Source organism: Sander vitreus, chromosome 2 (genome assembly GCF_031162955.1).
Source record: "Sander vitreus isolate 19-12246 chromosome 2, sanVit1, whole genome shotgun sequence".
In the NCBI taxonomy this organism is placed as follows: Eukaryota; Metazoa; Chordata; class Actinopteri; order Perciformes; family Percidae; genus Sander; species Sander vitreus.
The window spans coordinates 10,746,990-10,771,805 of record NC_135856.1 but is presented as its reverse complement, the minus strand read 5'-3'; the positions used below and the strand labels follow the sequence as shown (position 1 = coordinate 10,771,805).

At 39.4% G+C, this 24,816-nt stretch overlaps 1 protein-coding gene across 1 annotated transcript; it reads left to right on the top strand.

Moving 5' to 3' along the window:
* Nucleotides 1-1,002: 1,002 nt before the first annotated feature.
* On the top strand, nucleotides 1,003-24,459 carry slc2a15b (solute carrier family 2 member 15b). Its single transcript, XM_078268432.1, has 12 exons — nucleotides 1,003-1,138; nucleotides 3,846-3,944; nucleotides 13,567-13,727; nucleotides 13,928-14,052; nucleotides 15,006-15,151; nucleotides 15,350-15,482; nucleotides 15,698-15,885; nucleotides 17,182-17,292; nucleotides 18,825-18,926; nucleotides 20,578-20,653; nucleotides 21,899-22,026; nucleotides 23,512-24,459. The coding sequence occupies exons 1-12, from the start codon at nucleotides 1,103-1,105 to the stop codon at nucleotides 23,737-23,739; spliced, it is 1,533 nt and encodes a 510-aa protein (XP_078124558.1). The 5' UTR covers nucleotides 1,003-1,102; the 3' UTR covers nucleotides 23,740-24,459.
* The last annotated feature ends 357 nt before the right edge of the window (nucleotides 24,460-24,816 follow it).

The window sequence follows — 24,816 nt, the reverse complement described above, 5'->3', positions numbered from 1 at the left end:
GTCAGCGTATGAGGTTTCATATTATGTCGTGGATATATCCCTCGAATGCATACTGCAGTCCCTTTTGTCTTGCTCTCTCAGATATTTCACCTGTTCACCAAAAATAACTAATTATCTCCTTGGGAATGTCTGACACCGGTGCATACATACTGTAATAGACGTGCAACAGACGTGTGACGAATGTAACAAACAAAAATGTATTGATTGCTTTTTACTGCTCACATTGTTTCATTTTAGTAATATTTAATGTGTTGAAAAGGTCAAATTTGCAGTATGTTACAAGAAAAAATACTAAATTAGAGAAAAGTACAAAATTAGGCAGAATTTCTTAGTAGCCAGCCAAGAAAATCATGTTTGATCTAATAAAACCTGCACAACAAAAAATTACATTATTTTATTTCATTTAAATTAGGCACAGAAAACATTCTCACTCACTGTGCTACTGGAAAAGGAAATCATCCCATAAGCGCCACATTGGCTTTGATATCGAAATTAATGTTTGTGATCTTCACCAGTCATTTCATTTCAGACCTTAATTGTATTAAAGTCATATAGTATGGTCATAAAGCGCCATTAAAATGTGCTTTAAGTGTATAGATTCCCCACATTCTCTCCTGGATGAAGGTGCCCCTAAAGGTGCTACTGGGTCTAAACCAAGCCCCTAATGTTTACTAATCCTGAAAACGCCTCTCTATACAGTTAGTCATAGGCTATTTATTAACAACTGTGGGCACTTTGTAGCAATCTGCCGGCGATTTGATTTCGCCCTAGAGCTAAGATTGAGCTTGGTCTGGTGATAGCCAGACTAGGCACTTTGGGACGCAGGAAGAAACCATTCGGCTCATGTGATCGCTGATGGACCGGGGAAAACGACTCAAGGCTGGGACGGGCCTGCTCTGCGATGCGCTCCGATGATTGGACATCGGGAGTTTGACAGGCTTGTTAGTTCCGCCCATCAACACGACACACCTCCTCTCTCCTCGCGAGCATGGTTGGAAACTACAAATTGGAAGTGAAGAGTTTAAAAAGTTGTGCCGGTGAGCTGCTGTTTCTCATCTCAAACGAGCAGAGCATACAAGGGGAGTCGTTTTTCATGAATTAAATGGCGGAGCAACTACTTCTGGAAAACGATGAGAAGGTCAGTGCTCATTTAAGACATGTAGATCAATTACCATACAATATTTTAGTCACATCATTTTCATTGTCTTCAACACTGTCAATACATAGGCTATATGTATATAGAGTAGGAATATATATTAATATACATATATTCATAAACAGTATACATATAAATATATTCATAGTATATATATATATATATATATATATATATATATATATATATATGTATATGTATGTATATATGTATATGTGTGCTGCCTTGGATTTTGATTTCATTATAGCTTAAGCCGGATACACACATACAACAGCATTTAATTGGACCTAAATCAATTAAAAATCTAAGCAACAAAAAGAAAAAGGACTATAACGAATATAGTAAAAGTCTTAGTAGTTACCCAGAGCTTTGACCAAACTAATGCAACAAATGAAGAGCTGCACATCTGACAGATAATCACCCTAAATTGAACGCAGACTGGGCAGCATTGTCTCCTGTGAGCTATTTTCACGTGTAGTCGTCTGACTCTGTCCATCAGGCTATTAACCGGCTAAATTAGGTTTCTTTAAGGCATCTATGCTGTTATTGTTCAGTCAGAGCAGAGTCAGAGCCTCCTCTGTCTGCTCATTGTACTAACACACCAACATCCTACATTTTCACATTAGTGGATTCCTTTGGCTCGCTGATATATAAGAATAGTGGAGTTTTTTAAAACCCTGATTTTATTTAAAATTATGAAAACATCACAGAGTTGTTGATGGGCGGTGTTGTTGTGTGGTGCAGCTACCAGTTTTATGCTCCTTCCACACATTATTATCCCACCGACCCTCTAACGTAGAGGTCAGCTAAGATCTGTGTGCTGGAATGCAGGACGGCAGCGAAGAGGGTATCTGCAGGTCGTTCCTAATCAAAATACAGTAGACTGCCCACATCCTTTTGAAATGCAGTGTGATGCGCATGTGACTTCAGCGTGGTCAACAGAAGCACCCAGCTGATATTTTAATCCTTTCTACAAGCTTCAGTTGTCAGCTTTTCTCAAACTGCTACACAAGCTGAGCTACCTGAGAAATGGAGCTTTTGTCGCTTCATAAAGTCTGTGTTTTCTGCAAACTAGTGTTGAATTCATCTAATTAAAGTGCCTTTCCCAAGGCTAATGTGTTTATGGTGCCAGTGAGCAGGCTAGTTGGATCTTGCCTGTATTTAGCTGCTGGTTTGTTTCACTTCTTCTGATTCTATCACATGCTGCTTTGTACCTGTTCAGCTATGCTCAAAGATCACAGACTCTTATGCAACATACTGTATCGCTACACTTATAAGAATGCTGTGAAATATGCATTCAGAGTTAGCTAATCTCTTTGCAGGCTGCAGACATGTCCAGAAAATAGAACATGCACATTTAGTTTAGCTTTAATGTAGTCCATACAATGTTCTTTGATTCAGACAATTTATTTTACTTTATTTATTTTAGAGTGCCATGATAAAAACAAAGAACCCATATGTACTATGAACATCAAGGTCTTTTAATAGGCTTTTGACTGTGAAGCTTATTTTACACTTACATTAAAGCTTTAGTGCGTTTGATATTAATGAACGTCCGTTACATTCAAGCTGTTGCCAAATTAGTTGCTACAAAGCTAATTAAGACTATCAGCTCCACACAACTCTATCTGTATTTCTCAGTATGGCTATGTTCAGAAGATTGTGTCGTCTGGTGACTTTCCTGCGCAGAAACTCAAGTGAAGCTAATGACCTCTTCTGAAGAGTCCATCATGTTTTTGTAATCCTCCGTGTCTGTTGGGTTTAGGGTAGTACTCCAATGAGCTTTTTTGTACGTCTTGACATGATACATATGCATATCATATATGCATACCAGATTTCGTGAGAATTTAATTCTTTTTTAATCATATATCCGGCTGCTCGGTATTCCTTAACGAAACATTTAATTATTTGCTAACTAGCTAAAAAGTCAGTTAGTTAGCCTGTAGCTATTCCTTACCAAACGCTGAACCTGTCATGTGCCGAGTGGGCCCAAGGCAGCAGGTGCAGCTCTTTTTGTAAAAAGACACACACTTTAAGCTAAGTTGTGTTAAAGGCCCCATGACATGGTGCTCTTTGGATGCTTTTATATAGGCCTTAGTGGTCCTTTAATACTGTATTTGAAGTCTCTTTCCCGAAATTCAGCCTTGGTGCAGAATTACAGCCACTAGAGCCAGTCCCACAATGAGCTTTCCTTAGTATGTGCCATTTCTGTGTCTGTAGCTATTAAGGAAGAGAGAGGGGGGGCAAGGTGGAGGGTGGGGGTGTGGCCTTCACCAACTGCCACTTTGCTCCTTTGAAAGCCATGATGTCTCTCTCTCATGGGTGGGCCAAATTCTCTGGGCGGGCAAAGCAGAGAAAGGGGAGGTAACCTTGCTCCTTATGACATCATAAGGAGGAGAGTCCAGATTGGCCCATCTGAGCTTTCATTTTCTCAAAGGCAGAGCAGGATACCCAGAGCTCGGTTTACACCTATCGGCCTATGGCCATTTCTAGCCACTGGGGGACCATAGGCAGGCTGAGGGAACTCATGTTAATGTTAAAACTCATAAAGTGAAATGTTCATGCCATGCGACCTTTAATAACTCATTTCTGTGATCTCACATTAAATGTAGCTAACAGGCCTCCAGACATTTTATTGTGTAGCTTTTGTTGGTATCTGACTTGTTTCATCTCGTCTTCTTCTCTTCAGCATCTTACAAAGCCTCTGCTGGCGGTGGCTTTCCTGGCCTCGTTCGGCAGCTCCATGCTCTATGGCTTCAACTTGGCAGTCGTCAACTCTCCTGCACAGGTTTGTGTCACCACCACATCACCAACATCAACATGTAATAATCAGCATTTTCACCGCTGTCCGTCATCATCCACCCGAGTATTAAAATAGTTTTCACACCTAACCCGAGAACCCCAAATAATCTCAGAATACGCTATGGATAAGTTTTATTTTTTTAATGGACATAGTAAAGATCAGATTGCATTTCATTGTCATGTGAGTCATGCAGTTTTGTGTATCAAATCCAGAAGATGCTGTGAGCCTCACCATGTCATCGATGTCCTGTTTCCACACACACACACACACACACACACACACACACACACACACACACACACACACACACACACACACAATGAAGCATGTTAGCTATTTTACTAGCTAGTGTATGGTACAGTTCTTAGGAGGAAGTTGCATGAAAAGAGCTGCACCTGCTGTCTTGGGCCCACTCGGCACATGACAGGTTCAGTGTTTAAGGAATAGCTACAGGCTAACTAACTGACTTTTTAGCTAGTTAGCAAATAATGAAATGTTTCGTTAAGGAATACCGAGCAGCCGGAAATATGATTAAAAAATAATTAAATTCTCACGAAATCTGGTATGCATATATGATATGCATATGTCTCATGTCAAGACGTACAACAAAGCTCATTGGAGTACTACCCTAAACCCAACAGGAAATCCGCCATTTTTTTATTGAAAGTTGTTTTTTGGCTATTTCCACTTTAACAAACTTCTGCTAGAGATTTAATCCGATCAACTTCAAATTTGGTCTGTGCCATTTTATGACCTTAGAGATGAAAAGTTATTAAAAGAAAAACTTTTCATCATAGGGCATGGTCGTGGCGGGGCAGCCATTTTGTGCGTTTCGCCAACAAAACAGGAAGTGGGTGTAACTGAAGTGTCCCTTGCCCAATCAGCTCAAAAATGTTCAGGATTTATAAGAGTCCAACCCTGAGGACATCTATAGACAGATATTTACTCAAAGTCATAGCGCCCCCTAGTGGCAACAGGAAGTAGACCTAGAGATTTTATCCAGTGAAATTCAAATATGGTCTGTGCCATCTCAAGACCTCAACGATGAAAAGTTATTAAAGCCCATGTTGCAGGTTAACCACCACTGTTGATTAATGGGTACATAAAGCACTCAACATATGTATATCATTGTTAAAAATGTCTCCAAATAGTGTTAAAGGCCAGTTTTTGTCGTTTTTGGTGTTATTGGGTTTTTTAACGCAATTCGGTGATGACATCACGTTGGGGAGACGTGCCTCAGCCTAGTACTAGAACTATGGTGACTGACTGGGATGAGGAAGAGGTGTTTTTACTGTCAGTGAATAGCACCGAGTGAAAGTCAAGGTTTTCTTTATATCTAGTGACAGTGATCATGTCGTTAGTTCAGATAAGTACTGGTAATCTAGCTAGATCTAGAAATAGAAGGCATCATGCTAGCTATGGGCTAACTTGCCAGTCAGTCCCACCTGTGAAATCCCCCGACGTTGTAAACACATTTTCGATTAGATATCTCACGTTTTGATGGTAGCCTACTAGCTCCAGAAACAATATATTTGCCCAGTGTTTATTACTTGGATGGAGGTGCTGTTCGGCTTTTCACAAGTTTAGACAGCTAGCTAACGCTACGCCGACGTTTTGCTAACGTTAACGCAACAGCGTTAGCCTAGACAGCTAGGTAAATATTACGACTGCCTTTGGAGTTTCCTATATCTACGTCCACATTGTCAACTTAAGACATGTGGCGTGTTGTATTGAATTAAATGTTAAGCTTCACTCCTATGAGATGGGTGGATTTTTGTTACGTTACACACAAAGCTAACTGGCTATAGTTAGCCTATGCGTATGCTAGTGGAATTAGCTAACGTTGCGTAGCAAGCCAGCAGCTTCAGCAGTAGTTTCGGCGAGCTAACCACGAATGCTAACACATCCACAAGCGTCTCTATTTCAAACATCACTGCAGGTTGACTGCTTTTAGCAGCAGAGGTTGATTGTGGGCGACAATACTGTCGTGGTTAGCTCACCGAAACTACTGCCGATTGCCGAAGTTGCTGTCTGGCTACGCAACGTTAGCTAATTCCGCTAGCATACATACAGGCTAACTATAGACAGTTAGCTTTGTATGTAACAAAAACCCACCCATCTCGTAGGAGCAAAGCTTAACATTTCATTCAATAAAATTATGGTACAAAAGGAGCACTAACGCAACATGTCTTATGTTGACAACGTGGATGCAGATATAGGAAACTCCAAAGGCGGTCATAATATTTACCTAGCTAGCAGTCTAGGCTAACGTTGTTGCGCTAACATTAGCAAACGTCGTCGTAGCTAGCTGTCTAAACTTGTAAAAAGCCGAACAGCATCCCCGTCCAAGCTGTGTTTCACTTTCCCTCCAATATTATTATACACATAATAAAGACACATGGACTCGGTCGAGACCAAAAGCTATATTTTGCAACACCAGTGGCACAGACCGAGACCATAAACGGCGAACAGAGACGGGGCTTTCGTCTGTCGTCTCCCCAACGTGATGTAATGCAATGCATTGTGGGGGAAAAGAGAATCATTGCAAACCGCTGTAAAATAGTACTACTTTTTTGTATTTTATTCCGTTTTGTGATATCCATTGTATTTGATGTTGTTGGGTAACAGTTTAAATGTGTATTACCAACAAGCAAATTGCGCAAATTCATTAGAAAATAAACTCTGCAAAATGGGCTTTAAAATCAAGTGTTTTTGTCGAACGGTGTGGGCGTGGCGGCCATTTTGGGCATTTATCGATGAACGAAGAAGTTGTTGTAACTTGAGTGTACATTGTCATATCAGCCCGAAATTTCTCACATTTGACAAGGGTCCAGGCCTGAGGACATCTATAGGCCAATATTGACTTTTGGTCATAGCGCCCCCTGCGGGCAACAGCAAATCAGCCATATATGCCAAACATCATCCGATTTACATTACAACTTATAATGTGTGGTCTACATGTGGTACTGAGCCGCCCCCTATACTTTAACCACGCCCACTTACTCAGACCACGCCCCATTTTATGACTTTTGAACCATTTAAGGTAGACTATTGTGTGAGGTATCATTGAACTCAGCAGAGAGGTCCTTTGTCTTTGGTCATGGTTTTGCCCGCCCCCTATGCTTAAGCCACGCCCCCTTTCATAACTTATGACCCGTTTGACGTAGACTATTATGTGAGGTATCATTGAAATCAGCAGAGAGTTCCTTTTTCATTAATGACGGTTTGCGATGTCCAACGGTCGCACAAATACACGGGCGCATGGAGCGGCGTCCGCCAGTAACCCCGACGCGAGGTGCGAGGGCCCGTCCAACGCTGCTTGCAGCTTTAATTTGTCTTTGTATTCGAGAGAACACTTGTGACAGTACACAGCCTGTATACACACTACATATCTGTATACATGTACAAACAAACTACATCCAGCAAACATTGAGACGTTGAATAAATCGGGACTCTAGCGACGTCAAATTATGTCGTAAACCCAGACCAATCAACTAAGTCACAAAATAGTAAAGTAAACTATTGGTTTTGCCCTGGACTCAACCCCTGGTCTCCAGAATGAATGTCCTGTGTTAGATCCACTGATCAACCGTGATGTGTTTTCTGGCAGAGGGCCATGAAGGCAAATGTCTTCCAAATGTGATCCAACAGTTGTTGGATCACATCTGTTGACTTATTGTTTTCAGTTTTTAGCATGTATGAAGCTGCTTACTGTGTATCACTGTGTCAATGAGGTCTCTCGACTTTCAGTAGGGCTCTATTTTTGTGCAGGAATATTGCTCAGGGTGCAGGGTTGCACAAGTGAAGGGCCACTTTCCAGTGAGTTTTTCCCCCCCTCTACTGTGTGCCTTTTAGGTATTTTGTCATGTGCTCCATGTGCCCTTTTTCTCCCCCCCAGTTTAAAATTTGTATCTCACTGCATGGAACTGATGGGATAAAAAAAATTGAGTAAGTACACATTGACACTAGAACTTCTCATTACTTCCTAAACATATGTGTAAATTACAAGTAACCATTTAAGTTGCGGCACAAAGTCACTGCAAAACTGAACAGAGCACCACAGAAAACAATGGGGCTCCTCAGTGAATTTTATAACAGTAACTAAGAAACTCTTTTTAATGAGGATCGGTCATTACTGGCTGATAGAGAACGTGATCCACTTAATAAGGTTAATCAACAGATATCCAGCGTACTGGATCACTATTAGATCCCTCTAATAGCATTAGCTGTCTAGCTAGCTTGGTTGGCAGAACGATGACAAGACATTTTTAGGTGAACAAAATGTTCCAATTAACTTTGAAGTGACAACACACTAGGGCTGTTGGAACGAATACCAAAATTTGAATATAATTCGAATAGTAAAAAAATCAATACTATTTGAATGCTGAAATTACTATTCAAATGTGACTTTTTTTTTCATAAATATACGTTATATATAATAAACGTTAGCTAATCTTCCTCTTCTTGCCTTGGCCTACCCGCGTGTGTGATTCATGTCATGTCATATGAGGTCTATGCTAACGTTACGTACCAAGTAATGTTAGTACAACATTACGGAGCTAATGTTACGTACCGAGTAACGTTAGTACACGGGGGAGTGACAGGCTGCGGCTGGAAATCGTAAGAAGGACGGGAAATAGTTTTAACATGACTTTAAAATCGACATCCACCGAGCCAAAATGCTTATGTTATCAATAGTTAGCTCTTTCTGGTTTCCGAACTGCGTCGCAAGGTATAGTAACGTTAGCTTAGGGACTGTTCGTTATTTATTTAAGGGGCCACCGGAGGACTTTTGGGACCTTTTAGGCTAAAAAGACTTGACCCTCCCCTCGCCAGTAATAATTTTTCTATGACCCTCCAAAATCATTTGAAAAAGTGGCATGACCCTTCCCTTATGTGCTAGTTCGTGCTTAGCAAAGATGTACAGATGCCATTTGATTTTTTTACAGCCATGACATACAGGAGTTAACCTCTGCATTCTCATCTTACACATCACACTCCTCTGTTATGGTGTGGTGGCCATTTCAGTAGATTTACTCACTAACATAGTTGTGAAACCACAATAAGCATGGAAACTAAATGCACACTTCCTGCATTACAGCATTACTTCAAATACTAAGTTACTCCTCTAGTAAACTAGTATTCATATGAAATAAAACAATAAAACATTGAGACCATTCAGCAAAGGACACTGGGAAATAAAATAAAGATAAAATAAAGATGTCCAGACAGTAACTTTCATTTTTTGCGTCCTGCTGCTCCCATCGTCAGCCAGGTAATATTTTTATTACTAAAGCAGTATATGAAATCTGATGTATTACCTACCACAATTTAGTTGTTTTGTGTTATTTAAGATATTTATAAAATATCTGGTCATGCCAGATATAATTAATTATTCCACTAATTTTTTAAACAATGCAATTACCCGTTTCAGCCACCAGGGGGGCAGTGCAGCTCCCTCTGCCCCATATGTCTATGCCTTGCCCCCCAGCAAACTCATGGGTCAGACCCATCTGGTAGCGAAGGAGGGCAGAGACTAAGAGCTACATGAAAAAATATGCACCAAACAAGCCACTTTGAAATGTTGCTTTTTTCATGAATACAAAAGTTGGGTGACGCCCCCCTCCTAGACTAAATAATGTTGTGTGACCCTCCCCTCAACAAAGAATAAAAAGACATGACCCTCCCCTATTTTCCTCCGGTGGTCCATTCCATAAATACCGAACGGTCCCTTAGCTGGGAGCTTCATGGAGAAAGATAAAGTTGATGTTAACTGCCCTACAGCTGTAAGTTAGCTTCCACGTCATATATTACCTTCTTACAGCTGTATTCTCAGTAACGTGACAATCTGCTAGAAACAGGTTGCTTATAAATCATTAAAATAGTAGTGACAGTACCGTTTGGCTTGGTTATTAATGCAGTTAGCATCGTTTCTTACTTACCTAGTTTATGACAAATCGTTCCAGCTGTGCTTCCTAACATGATATCATTGTGCTAACCGAGCACCGTTAGCCTTTATAACAGAGCCACTTCACTGTTGCGTGCAGGTCGCCTCAAGGCCAGGCTAATGTTAGAAGTCCCTCTAGGGGACATAACGTGTAACAACAACCACATGCTTATAGTGGCATTGACAATGCATGAGCCTGAGTAGTGTAGTACATATTATTTAACAGGCTGCAATTGAGCATTAAATATATTTGAATAGTATTATAGAGGAAGATTGACAGCTCTACAACACACAGTGAGAGAGTCAAAATTAAAGACAAAAAACATGGAAAACATGTTCACAGTGCCTGGGATATATTTTAAACCCTCTTTTGGTTTTCGCATTGGCTTCACTTTTCAGACCCGGAAGCTTTGTCCATTATTTTTACAGTCTGTGGGCCTAGACCACCTCCAAACGTGGTCTGAGTGATCGGATCTCTATGCATTCTCAATGCGTCTTGGATGCATTCACACCTTAGAGCTCTCCACTTGTGATCTGGTCACTCAGATCGAATTTTAATATCGGGTAAAAACATATACACAGGGTGATTTCTGGGTCATTTCAGATGTGAGACACACAAAGGACTGAAATCACAGGACCAGGAGGTTCATTAAGCCAATTTTGTGTAAGATGGAAATATTGTATCCTAGTACATTAGGAAGTAATAAATGACAAAGGAAAGGATGTTCTCCCCTTTTTCTCCCCCCTCTCTGTTCACACACACTCACACTCAGACATATAACTCATTTCTTCTTGTCATCCTGGTCCCTCTGAGTATATGCCCCTGAGTGTCGGTGAACATTACTGACCCTAAAATTAGACTTAAAGTATAAAGCCATGCATTGTGTGAGCAGTCACAGGACACACAGATGTTCACTCATCCTGAATATCCTAAAAGGTTCTGTATAGGCTTGTAAGCGGATGTTTAATTTGTGTTGCAGATTTAATGTTTTTAGAATGTCTCTTTATCTACATGACCATACTATGCAATGTTGTATTATGATTAAATCTGAGGTATCATAGTCATGAAAAGTATGTCACGTTTTGCGCATAAGGTACACACTTTAATACTCCTTAATAAAAAATGAATAACTTCCCAAGAATTAGTGAAGAAGCGGATGACCAACCAGGTTGTGGACTTCCTCTAGACAGCAGTTAAAACAAATTATTTAACATTGATCAAGTGCTTAGCTGAACTTTCTGCCTTTTTCGCTTAGTCGTTGTCTGCTTAGTCCGCCTATCGGACTTTTTTCCTTTTTTAAACTTTTAATTCAACTTTTCTTTAGTTTTTACGTTTTTGTTTTTGGAGTTCCAAGATTGACTAGCCTAATTATCTATCTTAACCTCAGTACATCAAGCCTTAGTTTAAGTATTCCTTTTTGTAATTCACTAACTCTCGCATTAAGTTTTAAAAGTGGTATTGTTCGGCCAAACTGAACTACTTTAGCGTACGTATCTGACAAGTATAGACTCAGAGCTCATTGGACTTTTACCTGCCAGAGACCGCTGAGTCAGCAAGCGCAGCGCCACTGAATCCAGTTTGCTAGCCTACTCTACACCTGCGGTCGTTGATAGAATTTGCTGTTTGTTTTAAGTCTGTTTTTTTATGTTGTAACTTTCTATGCTGCTGTCTTGGCCAGGACTAGAAATGGGCCGTACCATTTTTTGCTTCCTGATACTGATTCCGATACCTGAACTTGCATATCAGTCGATACCGATCCGATACAGTATGTCATATATTTTATTGTGTTTTAACAGCTGTATACTACTATCCCCGTATAGCTGTGATATGATTGCTATCATTGTTGTCGGCCTGGCTTGGGTTAAACCTTTTGTGAAACATGACGAAACACAAACAATAAAGGCCATATCATTCAAGTACAAGTCATAACAGGAAAAGAACAAATAAACTATATTAAAGGAGAATTCCGGCTAGCAGCTAACAGGGCGAGCTAGCAGCTAACAGGATGAGCTAGCTACCAGCAGAATCGAGACAGGGCAGGTGAATTAAAACAATGTCTGAGTTGAAAACGCATCATGTTGTCACGTAAGGGCCCTGTTCATGTTGGACAGACATTTTAATTGCATTTTGTGTCTGTTAAGAGGCACAAAGGCACTCTAAAACTTGCCCTGACAACTGTCGTTTTAGCTCAGTGGAAGCTTGTACACCTAGCTGCAGCTACTCCGTGTTGCCTGCACCGATTCGGGTCGGGTTTTTTTTCAACTGAAAGTACACGCATATTTATAGCGATCAAGATTAACATAAAAATTGGCCGTAATTCTCCTTTTTAAAGTAGATTTTCTTCGGGGCTAAATTACGTGGTATTGGATCGGTGCATAAACTCTTTACTTGCCGATACTGATGACAGCATTTAGGGCAATCTCGGAGGCTTTTCCGATACTGGTATCGGTATCAGAACATCTCCAGCCAGGACTACCTTAAAAAAGAGATTCTGAATCTCATTGGGAATTTTCCTGGTAAAATAAAAGTTAAACTAAATTAAAAAAAATAGAAAATAAATGAAGGCTTTTTACTTTTGAATAGCAAGTATATTGATTACACTCACAATATTTGCTGGTTACCTCAATTAATTCTTGCTCAATCAGCACTAGGCTGTTGCAAGGTGCTAATAATTATAAACATTAAACTGGTGAGTTATGTGTCAGAACTGCACACTGACAGTTCATACAGTTCCCTGCATGTGTTGGAGACATTCTTGGGGCAAATTGGAGGCACACTGTCTAGAGTTCCATAACACAATTGTCAAACTAAAACATCTCTCCTCTTCTTTTCATCACTGAACTCCCTCAGGACCACCCATTCCTTCTAATGATCACTCTGCATCCTCACTTTTTTTTTATCAAACTAAATAATTGATCTTTTAATCTGTTGGTCAGTGTCAATACTAACACTGCTCGCACAAATTAAAATTAGCTCTTATTTTCTCCGTCTCCCGTTTCAGTTTTCTGATGTCTCATTTCACTCATAGAGAGTGTCTGAATTGGGTCTCTTGAGATGAATTGGATTTAATGTAATGGGCTCTCCAGGACAGCTTGATCTCAGTGGAGTCTCCACTGTTAGACACAAACCTGAAGGAAATCTGATTTGATGCTGCTGGCCCTTACCGTAAATTTCTGTCACACCCCAAGACTAACCACTGTCATTTTATCAAGCATGCAGTTTATGAGCCCTTATCGTGAAATTTTATACAACTTTGACTGTGGGGGCTCGATGAGCTTCCTGTCTACTCCAATATGGCAGCCTCTCCCGCTGATTCAAACAACTCTTCATCCCATCCCCCAGTGCAGCGTACCCCCAACACGGTGGAAATGGCGAGACTAACGTTGACAGTTGGATGCATGGAACTGTGGGAAATGCTGATGATGTCAAATTTCATGGCCATGTTTATTGGAGTGTAGAGGTATACATATCCAATCTTGAAAGTAAATATAGTCTTTTGTAAAAGCAAAATAGGATTTGTTGGAAAAACAAGATATGATACTTGGGAAAAGAGGGCAATAACTTGTAATTTCACATGGTGTATGTAATATGATAATGGATTTATTTATCATTTACCTTACTGGACAATGTTAAATTTAATTATTTCTTTCTTCAACAAGTACATCAAAGACTTCTACAATGAGACGCTCGTAGAAGATTACAACTGGACTCCGGATGAGAAGCAACTCACCGTCTTGTACTCCCTCACCGTTTCAATCTTTGCAATCGGTGGGATGACCGGGGCCCTGCTAGTGGGCAAACTGGTAACCAAATATGGAAGGTTAGTGTGTGTGTGTGTGTGTGTGTGTGTGTGTGTGTGTGTGTGTGTGTGTGTGTGTGTGTGTGTGAGAAACACATGCAGAATGAATATTTGTGTTTGTGAAATGTGAAATTGTGCCATAAGCCTGTGCTTCTGACAGGTTCATACATCTTATTCTTAGGACACACAGTGACCCCTTATTTTTCAACCTTCTCAAACAGGAAAGGGACGCTGGTGAGATCTACTGTGCTGGTGTTTATAGCGGGAGCTCTTTTGGGCTTCAGCAGACTGTGCAGGATGCCTGCGATGGTCATTATTGGACGCTTCGTCACAGGAGTACACTCAGGTAGGCCTGTCTGTTTCCTGAATGACCGAATTTAGTTATAATGTGTCAAATTCTTACTCAACACGAAAGTAGCTGCATGTTTTTTGTACCTGCAGTATGCAGAGCTGTTTCATGTGTTTTTGTTGATTTGCAGTCCTTCATTTTGAAATTGCTTTTAATGTTTTGATTTCGTTTTTTAGGAATTCATTTTGGTATCCATTCAATTTTTTTTTTTTTTACGATAATTAGTAGACTTTCATTGACTGGATAATGTATGTATGTGTGTGTGTGTACATGTGTGTATATTTGTGTGTGTATATGTGTGTATGTGTGTATATATATATATATATATATATATATATATATATAATCAAGCTGGCCATCAAAAAAACAAACTACCAACAAATGCCTGTGGAAATCAAGTTTATAAAATTTTGACAAGAAAATTTGCTTTCTTTTTTGTTTTTCGTTGTGTGGATTGAAACATTCTCATATATTTATGAAATACAACATTTATAATATCCAACTATGTTGGCCTTAAAGGACAAAACACAACAACATTTTAGAAATCACAACATTTCACAAAACACAACAGCAAAAGAGAAAACAAAACAACATTTTAAAAAACACAACAGAAAAAACAACGGCATTTGGTGAAACCGGAAAAGGTAGGTACATATTGGACAGTAATCCCTTGTCGCTGATTGGATGCAGTCTGTCTGTCAGTCTGTGACAAACGGAAGAAATTAAAAACGAGAACATTGAATCCTATGAACAAACAATCTGTCTTTTTTCAGGAAGCGGACAAGCTAAAAATGTACCCTAGACACCCAACACATAAATTACATCATAAGCTTGTGTGTTTAATTTTCATGAAAATCATAATTAGTCTAGAATGAATATTTAGCACATTCAAGTTATGCTGATCTTCGCCTGGTTAAGCCCATGGTTTTCCCTCTCTTTGTTTCCCACAGGTATCTCTCTCAGTGTGGTGCCGATGTACCTCGGTGAGATCGCCCCCAAGAACCTGCGAGGCTTCTTAGGCCTCGTTCCCAGCATTCACATTTGTCTTGGAGTCTTCATCGCTCAGGTCCTGGGACTCCATGAACTGCTGGGAAAGGTACTAACATTGTGGCTTTCAAACACTAGGTCTACTGTCAACACTTGGAAGGAAATGTCTCAAGTTTGTTTCATTTATCCTTTATAAGTGTTTGTTGACAAAGTTCTGATGTATGAAACAGCTGCACAGAAAAATTAAGATAAAAAAAACTACATACTTATTACAGATTCTAGGCTGATTTTGTCTTTTACTACACAGGAAGAACACTGGCCTTTGCTCCTTTCCTTGGTGGTGTTTCCTACCACCATCCAGCTGATGCTGTTGCCATGGTTTCCAGAGAGTCCACGGTACCTGTTGATAGAGAAGGAAAATCTTCACGCCACCATTGCTGGTTAGAAATAGGACTTGTCCTTTTCTCCTCTCAGAGTACAGATTGTGTCATCATTTCTCTTAACAAGCTGCAGTTCTTGTTTCTCTTCTTTAAAATCCGATAACAAAGCAAAATTTAAAATCCGATGACTAAACTTGTTAATGTCACTCTTTTTATGATTTGAAGTTTAGGTTGATGTGTCTTCAGGAAAAAGCCTTTTTTTTCTTTCCTTTTAGCCCTGAAGTGGTACCGTCCTAAAGGAGACATCCAGGCGGAGGTGGATGAGATGCAGGAGGAACAGCGCTCTCTGTCCTCTATACAGACCGTCTCTGTTTGGGGCCTGCTCATGGACCGCTCTGTTCGCTGGCAGGTCATCACCATTGTGGTGGTCAACATCGGCATGCAGCTGTCTGGCATCGATGCGGTAAGGGTAAAAAGCATTGTGTCCTGTGTGTGTGTGTGTGTGTGTTTGTGTGTGTGTGTGCGTGCGCGCGCGCACACTCATATTTTAGATGTGCAAAGACTGTGCAGTTATTATACGAGAGTAAGTCATATTGCTACATTCCCAGCTGTGCTCCACCCATCTGCACCTCCTCCTGTCCATACATCACAGTCCCACATGCAGCCACTGAGTGACTAAGCAGGGGGCAACAGGACCACGCCTCATTATCTACTGGTCCTCTCTGTTAGTGCTACCCCACATGAGAAGGTCCACCCATCCACACACAAAGTCAAACACATCTTTATACTCATTGCTTCATGTGGATGGAAGCTCTTTGCATGCTGGCTCACATGCTAGTACCATTTCCCAGCAGGGGTACACCCCACTGGGTCCCACTGTCCCAGAAACACTTGAAGGCTTGAAACATCCAGACAAACGGTTTGTGCAATAAATCTGTGACACAAAATACAAAATTAGACATTTCGAGAGAGTTTAAAGTGGAAACATGCTTGTTGTCTTTATTTAACTGAGCAAGACAACTACAGTAAATAGATTTATTCATAATTAGAAATAAATTAAACTATGAGTAAATGAAGAATGGGAAAAAGAAACGGCCACAAGAATGAATGAATAGGTAAAATGACATTTCTCTGCTTGCATTTTCTTTTTATTATGTACAAATCCTTTTCAGCTAATGTAATACATGACCTCCTTATCCAAAAGACCGTATACTGGTGGCAGTGGGTCCTTCCACTTGAACCGAATCATTCTTCTATAGAACAGAAGGCTATCATAATATGGGAGCTTTAAGTTCTTCAAATAGTTGTTTGTGTATATTTTCTGCTTTGATATAGACATGTGAACGCAGTGCTGCAATAGTGATGAAATGGTATATGCATGGTTACTAAATCAACAAGACAGCATTTAACCACACCAATCAAGATCTTGTCCACACCTCATCAATGATGGATGTTGCATCAGCAAAGTGTGATTAATGAGAATACACAAATTAATTTCAAGGGGATTACTTGTCAGAAGTCCATACTGATGAAACGCGGTATCTCAAATGCATGAGTGATGTTCGGCGTGAGGATAATGATCACTATGATGAATCACGAGAAACGCTAAATAAACAGAGCGACTTTTTGGCTCCTCGTGAATAAAAAGAAAAGACAAAGTTTGACTTTGTGTGTGTGTGTGTGTGTGTGTGTGGGGGGGTCTTTCTGTGGTTCGACATATTCATCATATTAATAGACTTCACGTCACTGTCAATTTCAGATCTGGTTCTACACAAATGACATTTTTAGCGACGCAGGAATCCCAGAACCTTATATTCAGTACACAACTGTGGGGACTGGTGCCATTGAGGTCATCTCTGGGATGCTGGGGGTGAGAAGACATTATCACACTTTAAACACAATAAGATGGCATTATTATGTCAGTATTTTTATGACAATGAATCCAGTAGTGCATCCAGGATTTGTTGCTTTTCTCCATTTTACATCATTGTAAATTGAATGTCCTTTGGTTTTGGTGTGTTGTTAAAACAAAATAAACACTTTTATAGACTTGACAGTTAATCAATCATAAAAAAACTTTGACTTATTAATTCATGATTGAGTTGCAGTCCTACTTCTATTTGTTGTGTAGTGCTTAAACAGCAGACTTTAAATGAACGTTTTGACAATCGATTTATTGTTTCAGTAATTATCAATGACAATCAAGTAAAAACACAAAACATTACAATGTGACAAGGAGCTGCTTTTCTCTGTTTTGGATTGTAAAATTAGTATCTTTCTGATGGACTTTTTGACTGTTAGTGACACAAAATAAGACAAAACACATTGAAAATGTCCCTTTGCTCTGGTAACTTGTGTAACTTGTCATTTTTACATTTTATAGACTGAATAGTTAGTCACCAAATTGAAAAAAGTAACTGACAGATTAATCAATCATTTAATTGCTAGTTTTAGCTCTGATAATGTGCCGTGTGAGAGTCATTTCTTAATGTATGTTCTAAGTGAAAATAAAATTAGTTTCCCAAATTCCCATCTTTTATCTCAATCGTCATTTGGACTGATGTCTTTCTCTGTTCAGCGGGTCAATATTTTACCCACCACTGAACTTTAGAAAGAAGAAGTTTAGAGTTATATATCATGACTGGGATAATTTATCAGTCATGTAGTCATAAATGATCAGGTACTTTTCATTACGCTTTTATGGTATTTTATTGTATCGTTCGTGGGTTTTTTTTTGGTTTGTATGTGAGTTGTGTACTGTATAAAGTCCCATCTAGGGAAGAGTTTTGCAAACTAGATTAGTCTTTAGACCTTTTTAAACAGCAGACATTTTGACTTGTCACAGCAGCAAAAGAACATTGTAGTTGAAAACATTAAAAATGACTGAGTTCCATTTAGGTGAGCTGCATCCAGGGTCCTCGTATTGTGCATGCTGGCTCACTGTCATAACTTACAGGGACACTTGGTGGAACTGAGCCATCGTTAACTAAATGTGTTTCACCTGTGCTTTTCCTGCTATGATGACTCAACTGTGAGAAAGGTCTATTGATACTGTATGGGCCACTGGTCCATGCTATGTAGGCTACTTCTCCCTAATAAAAATACACATTGAATAAATACAATTAGTTACACAGCACATATCATTTTTTTTTTTTAGATCTTCTTTACTGTACTTTTACTCATTCATCTAGTCATTGAGTGTGATGTAAATGTGCCAGATGTAGCCAAATGGCTAATTGTAGTTGCCCATTGTGCTACATGAAAGATGGAATACTCTATGTATTGTCTGTGTTGCACCAGTAATCATGATATGGGCTAAAATAAATGATCAGAGGATAAAAAGTAAGCAGTTTCTTGTTCCTTGATGGTGTCACAGTTCTTGCCTCTTTGTCCGTTTTGCAGTGTTTCACTATCGAGCGTCTTGGCAGGAGACCTCTGATGATTGGCGGCTTCCTCTTCATGGGTCTCTGCTGTGCTGGGATCACAGTGACTGTCCTCTTCCAGGTACAGAATATATTAACATTAACTTGCAGATTGTGGCGTAGGGCATACAGTACATTGTTTTAAATGGGGCTAAGGACATTACCAAATTTACATCATAATTTACATAAACTAAAAGCTGTGTCTAAGGCATGGTTGTTGTTTGTTTTCTCCATAACAACATCATATAAGTATAGGTGCCCTTATGAACATTGGGAAGTTTATCTAAAGCTTACATGAGGCTTCAGCAGTCTGAGTTAAAGGGTAACTACCGTTTTTTTCAACCTGCATTTTCCTATGTTTGTATGTCTAAGTGACTAATGGGAACAGTCTTTGACATTGGTCCAGTATTAAGCGAGATCTCTGCAGTCGGAAGCGGTGAAACAAGCTACAATGTAAGTTAATAGGGCAATTGTCTAGCTTGTATTTACCTTCACAAAAGTGCTTGTTTTGCCACTGACAGGCTCAGATTAATATTCTAAGTGTCTGACAACATTATGCAAAGGATTTCTAAGGAGGTCAACCTTTCTGTTAACGAGTAAGATCCTTTTTTTAAACATAAAAACATCTGCGAAATTGCTTTCGCTAAAGCCACCAGACTCCATGTAAATAAACAGTAATTTTAGCATCGTATAATACACTTCATTCAAAGTCGACAGAAACAAAATAAAACTATGAAAACCCGTTTTGGGTCGTCTTTCTACTTTTCCAACCATCAAAACTCTAGTTTTGGTTGAAATAAACACGTAGTTTACAGATTTACATGTGAAAATATTTTGGCTCTATACACACTAAAAGTATTGTTTTTTTTAAATGTAGTCTGGTGGGTTTAGCACTAGGGACCTCAGAACTGTTTCTGGTTAAACACAAAGAGGTTTTAAAAAGGTCTATCTCTGTATGGATCCTTTCCATAGTGTCGTCAGACACTTAGAATAATAATCTGAGCCTTTTAATGGCAAAACAGTACTTTTAGTGTACCAAACTGACGCTGAACAATTGCCCCGTAGGGTTACATTGCAGCCCGTTCTGTGGCTGCCGGTTACAGCGTTATGGCTTAATACTGTACCAATTTCTTGTGAAATGAAAGTATTTTTTTTAGTATTAAATCCCGTCTTTTTGTTTCCCTGTTGAGCTGCAAAGGAAGCATATTAACATTATATTATATATATAATTATCCTAAAAAGGCTGTAAGATTTGGAAGATATCCACTTGATTTGTCTAACTCAAACAGATGAAGCCTCATAATAGATAAACTTTTTAATATAGTTTTGTCCACCATCACTTACATTGAAATCACATTATGGAGAGATCTCCTAATAGCCTGCATGAACAGGAGGAATGATAACAGCAATGTTTGTACTGTTTTTTTTTAAACAGTTGAGAAATTGTCAACCTATTCTGACAAATATTTACCAGATCATTAGTGAAAAAAACAACTACGTACAACTATGTTCTCTTCAGTAAACTAGTGTTTGGAAAACCTGTTTACTTATAGTACAAACACGAAAGTAATTATGAAGTAAATGTCAGTAGCATGGTACGGATATGTTACATATGATCAGAATCATTAAACATAGTCAAATAAATAATCAGGAAAAACTGGGCAAATTGCATAGCCTACTAATGTTTACAACTTGTGACTTCAGACTCATGACTTGTGTTTGACCAATCACAGGCGCAGGTGTCCTTCATGCGCTACATCAGTGTGGGCTGTGTTGTTGGGATTATTGCTGGCTTCTGCATAGGTCCAGGTAAACACTTCAGTAACCCTGTCTGCATCTCACTTGAAACCTCTTTTAAAAATAGGAACATTTCCAGTCCATACATACTGCACTAGATTTGGGCTGTCTGTCGGTGTGTAAGATAACACTGCTCCCTGCTGGAAGCTTGCACAATAGCAGGCACCAAATCTTTAAGAAAAAGCAGCACCACTCCATCCCTACTGCTGTGAAGACTGTGAAGAGATATTGTATTTCATTAGTCTTGTAAATTAGGAAATCTTAACTGCCACACTACATCCATTCCCACAGCCGTTTGTACACTGGATGAGTTGAGTGAAGTGAATTAAGAGGCAATAGTTTACAACTTTGGGAGCCACGTTGAGTGGACCTGTGAGGATGATGAATTAGAATGATCCTGGTTTACATAGCGTCATTCGTCAAGCCGGCCACAATCTATACCTTGGCACGCGGACGAGGATTTCTGTTGCTGCAATTAGACTTTTAATGGCTCATTGTTCATAAGCTAGCCTCGATGAATATGGTTTCCTTCAGACGAAACCTTGCATGCACAATGACGCCCCCACCATATATACCGCAGATGTTGACAAATTATGGCCTCGTTATTGGTTTGCCGGTATTAAACCTTCCTCTATGCAATTATCATGCACAGATAATGAGGACATCATTTGAAAAGCTCATCATTAGAGCTTTTACTCATGCATATTTTCTCCTTCATAGCTTTCACTTCTAACAATGAAGAATTATGTGTTTAAAGCTAGGACAACATGGCATAGATCCTGCATATCAAACTAATGACTTGCACAAGTCCTGGCTAAGCTATTCTGTTTCTTGTGGTTCCGAGTTGGACTTTTTCCAGGTTGACAAACATCCTTCTCTCTTGTCAATCTATGATCACTGAGTAATAATGAGCACATAATGAAGTGCATGCAGAAAAAGCGCTGTAATATAATAGCAAATGAGGCTCGAGGAATGTTTATCATTTGTTTTATCATTGTTCTGTTTATTTTGAATGACTGCCAAACAATAGTCCTGAGTAGGAATATTGATAAACTAATTGATGAATGAAGATGCTGGTGTAAATTTCACAACGCCCAATAGATTCATACTGCACTGAGCGGTTAAATGTGATTTGTGTTATGACAGGATGCCTGGTTAGATCAGACCAACAGATGAACTGTATGTGAAGTGAACCATGTTTTCAAAATATTTCCTTTAAAATAATACAAATGTGGGTTTTTTGTGTATTCTGTGTAGCTGGTGTGCCTTTCCTGATCACTGCAGAGCTGTTTAAGCAGTCACACCGACCGGCTGCCTACACTGTGGCCGGATGCCTCAACTGGTTGTCCAACTTCACCATCGGCTTCGTCTTTCCTTTCCTAGAGGTAAGAGCAAACTCAAATTCTGCTGTTGGCTTATGATTTTGAAATCCCTTGATCCTGAAACGACCGAAATGTGTAGCAGATCTCAGATGGGTTTACTGCCTAAAATACAGTCAGGTTCATTTAAAAAAAAGAGCATCTCATGTGTCCAAATGTTTTGTATATTTGGCATCTTTAGTCTAGTTGGCATTGAGTTCATCCTGACATTGCATCCAGGATCTGTTGTGGCTTCACTCGCGATGTCAGACACATTGCAATTATGCTATGGGCCGTCTGGTTTTGTTTGAATAGACACGACTCCCCAAATACCAATAAAATTACTAATTAAAAGCGACCTTGCTGTCTCTCATTGTCCTCAGTGTTGGTCTAGTCACTCTAGTGGAACAGACACAAAGTAAAGAGGATGTACAAAGTGTAGAGTAATGTACAGATTAATATACAGAATAAAATATAGAAAAAATAGAATGCAGAATAAAGAGTATAAATACTCTAGATATATACAGTATGATATATGTACACGACCCCAGCATTATATAAATAGACAAAGTTAGCAGCTAGTTGGTGAACATAGTGGAGCATTAACTCCAGAGCCAGATATGGTCAGTAAATACCTAGTTTTGCAGTAGCAGACCTATCTACCACAGCGCTGTGTCAGCGCTGAAGTATGGTCTGGCTACACCGCCTATCTACTCTAGGATAGAGGGAAAAAATGCCATGGCTCGTTTGTATTTCTTTAAACCAATCATAGTCTCGCATTGCCAGACCCTCCTCCACAGCGCGGTGGGGGAGGGTCAGGCTAGTCCACACAGCATTCCGGGATGGGATAAAAACGTGCTATGGTTTATTGGCATTTCTTTAAACCAATCACAATCGTCATGGCGGAACCCCGGGGCTGCTGCAAAATATCCTTGGGAAGGATCTTGTTTTGGTGGAACATGTGTATGTTCAAAAGTTGTTTTAGTCATTCAACATAAACTCGGATTTGACAGATAGATAGTCTCGCTAGCTATCTCAATTTACCCTGCAGAGATCTGAGGAGCAGTTAACCCTATTCCTCATAAATCGACCGGAGTTTAGAATTCCAACACAAAGAAAGCGTAAGGTAACCGACATCCGGCCGAAAAGAAGGACATACGGCGGAATTTCCAGCAGAAACGGACCAATCCCGGAAGTGGAAGGTTGTCAATATAGACTAAACCAAACACAACCATCCTTGGCAGCACTAAGTCCTAATACGGAGAAAGCAACAGGGGAAGGACAAGCTTTGCTAGGACGCGTGAATAGTTAAATAGAGGAAATGGAGAGTGAATATTGGACTCCCATTTATCAGGTGGCCAGAAACATGACTCCAAATGAATGCTAATGTTGCTCCGAATCAACTGCATATGTGTGTAGCAGCTGTTTGCTAACAAGAACAGTATGTGTTTTCTTTGATCATGCATTTGTAGTGTTTTATTCAAAGTTAAACTGTGTGTCCTCCCACCACAGATGTCTTTAGGTCCTTACTGTTACCTGATCTTCTGTACGATCTGCTTGGGAGTGGCCGTCTACACAATCTTCATTATTCCTGAGACCAAGAACAAAACCTTTATGGAGATCAGCCAGATGTTCGCTGCTAAGAACAACATCCTCAAAGAAGAGCTGCATTCCAATGGTCATCTCAAAATGGCTGTGATGAACGGCTATGGAACCCTTGGCCGCCACGACGAAAAATAAGAAGGATTGAGGAGGTGGACCTACATGCAAATTATGTTCTCTTCTCTAGAAGACCAGATAAAAGGTGGAACTTCTGTGGCCACGAGGAGATCTGCTGCCTCATGCGAAAACTACAAAGACCATACACTTTCTACACGCACACTAATTCCTGTTTTAATAGTTAATCCCCAGTCAAAGTGCAGCTCCTGTACATTATATGGGACAGAAGTCACACAGTCATGCGTTTCAAATCAACCGTCAGTGACATTTTAATCCGTTTCCCTGCATCTTAAATCATTTTTACGGGAGCCGAGTTGGTTTCTCACAGTGCTCTCAGAAGTTTTAATCTTCGCATTAGCTTCACTTTATTTGAACACATTCCATGATCACTTAATTGTTCATAGTCAGTGTTGAATTCTGTCTTTGTTGCTCAATAAATACTGATTATGTGTATTTAGTGACTTGGCAATAACACCTTTTGAGGCAGTGCTTCAATCAGTGAACTAAAGGAAGTTATGAAAACCATTTCTCTCATGTTTCACTCATTGGTTAAAAAGTCACGAAAACATAATGTGAATAATACAATAGTTACTGTTCCTGTTCGTTCACAGTGTTCAGCTCAAGGTGAATGTCTTGACAAAGAACTTGAGCTTGTGTTTACTTTCGTCTTTTGTTCAGTGTGTGCATTTTCTATTTTAAGAGAGCTGGATAATGTGGCTGCTGTAGTATTATTTAATGTCTTGTCCAAATATATATATATATATATATATATATATATATATATATATATATATATATATATATATATATATATATATGTATATATATATATGTGTATATATATATATATATATATATATATATATATATATATATATATATATATATATGTATATATATATAGCTTGTTAAAGAGCTATAATTTATCAATATATCAGTCATTTCTTTTAACTGGCCTGTTTTGCAAGACCTCATTGTGTAAAATATGGTGGAAATAAAATGAAAACTGTTCAAGAATATGCAGAAACATTAAAATATGTCCCGTCTGTTCTTCTGCTGTATTGAGCTGTAAAACTTTTTGCTGATTGAGCCTCATAA

Bases quoted from the DNA above. Each gene is read 5' to 3' on its own strand.
- slc2a15b (XM_078268432.1), top strand. From the start codon at position 1,103: ATGGCGGAGCAACTACTTCTGGAAAACGATGAGAAG. The intron at 15,483-15,697 runs GTTAGAAATAGG...CTTTCCTTTTAG, and splicing joins TCTTCACGCCACCATTGCTG to CCCTGAAGTGGTACCGTCCT. The intron at 15,886-17,181 runs GTAAGGGTAAAA...TGTCAATTTCAG, and splicing joins AGCTGTCTGGCATCGATGCG to ATCTGGTTCTACACAAATGA.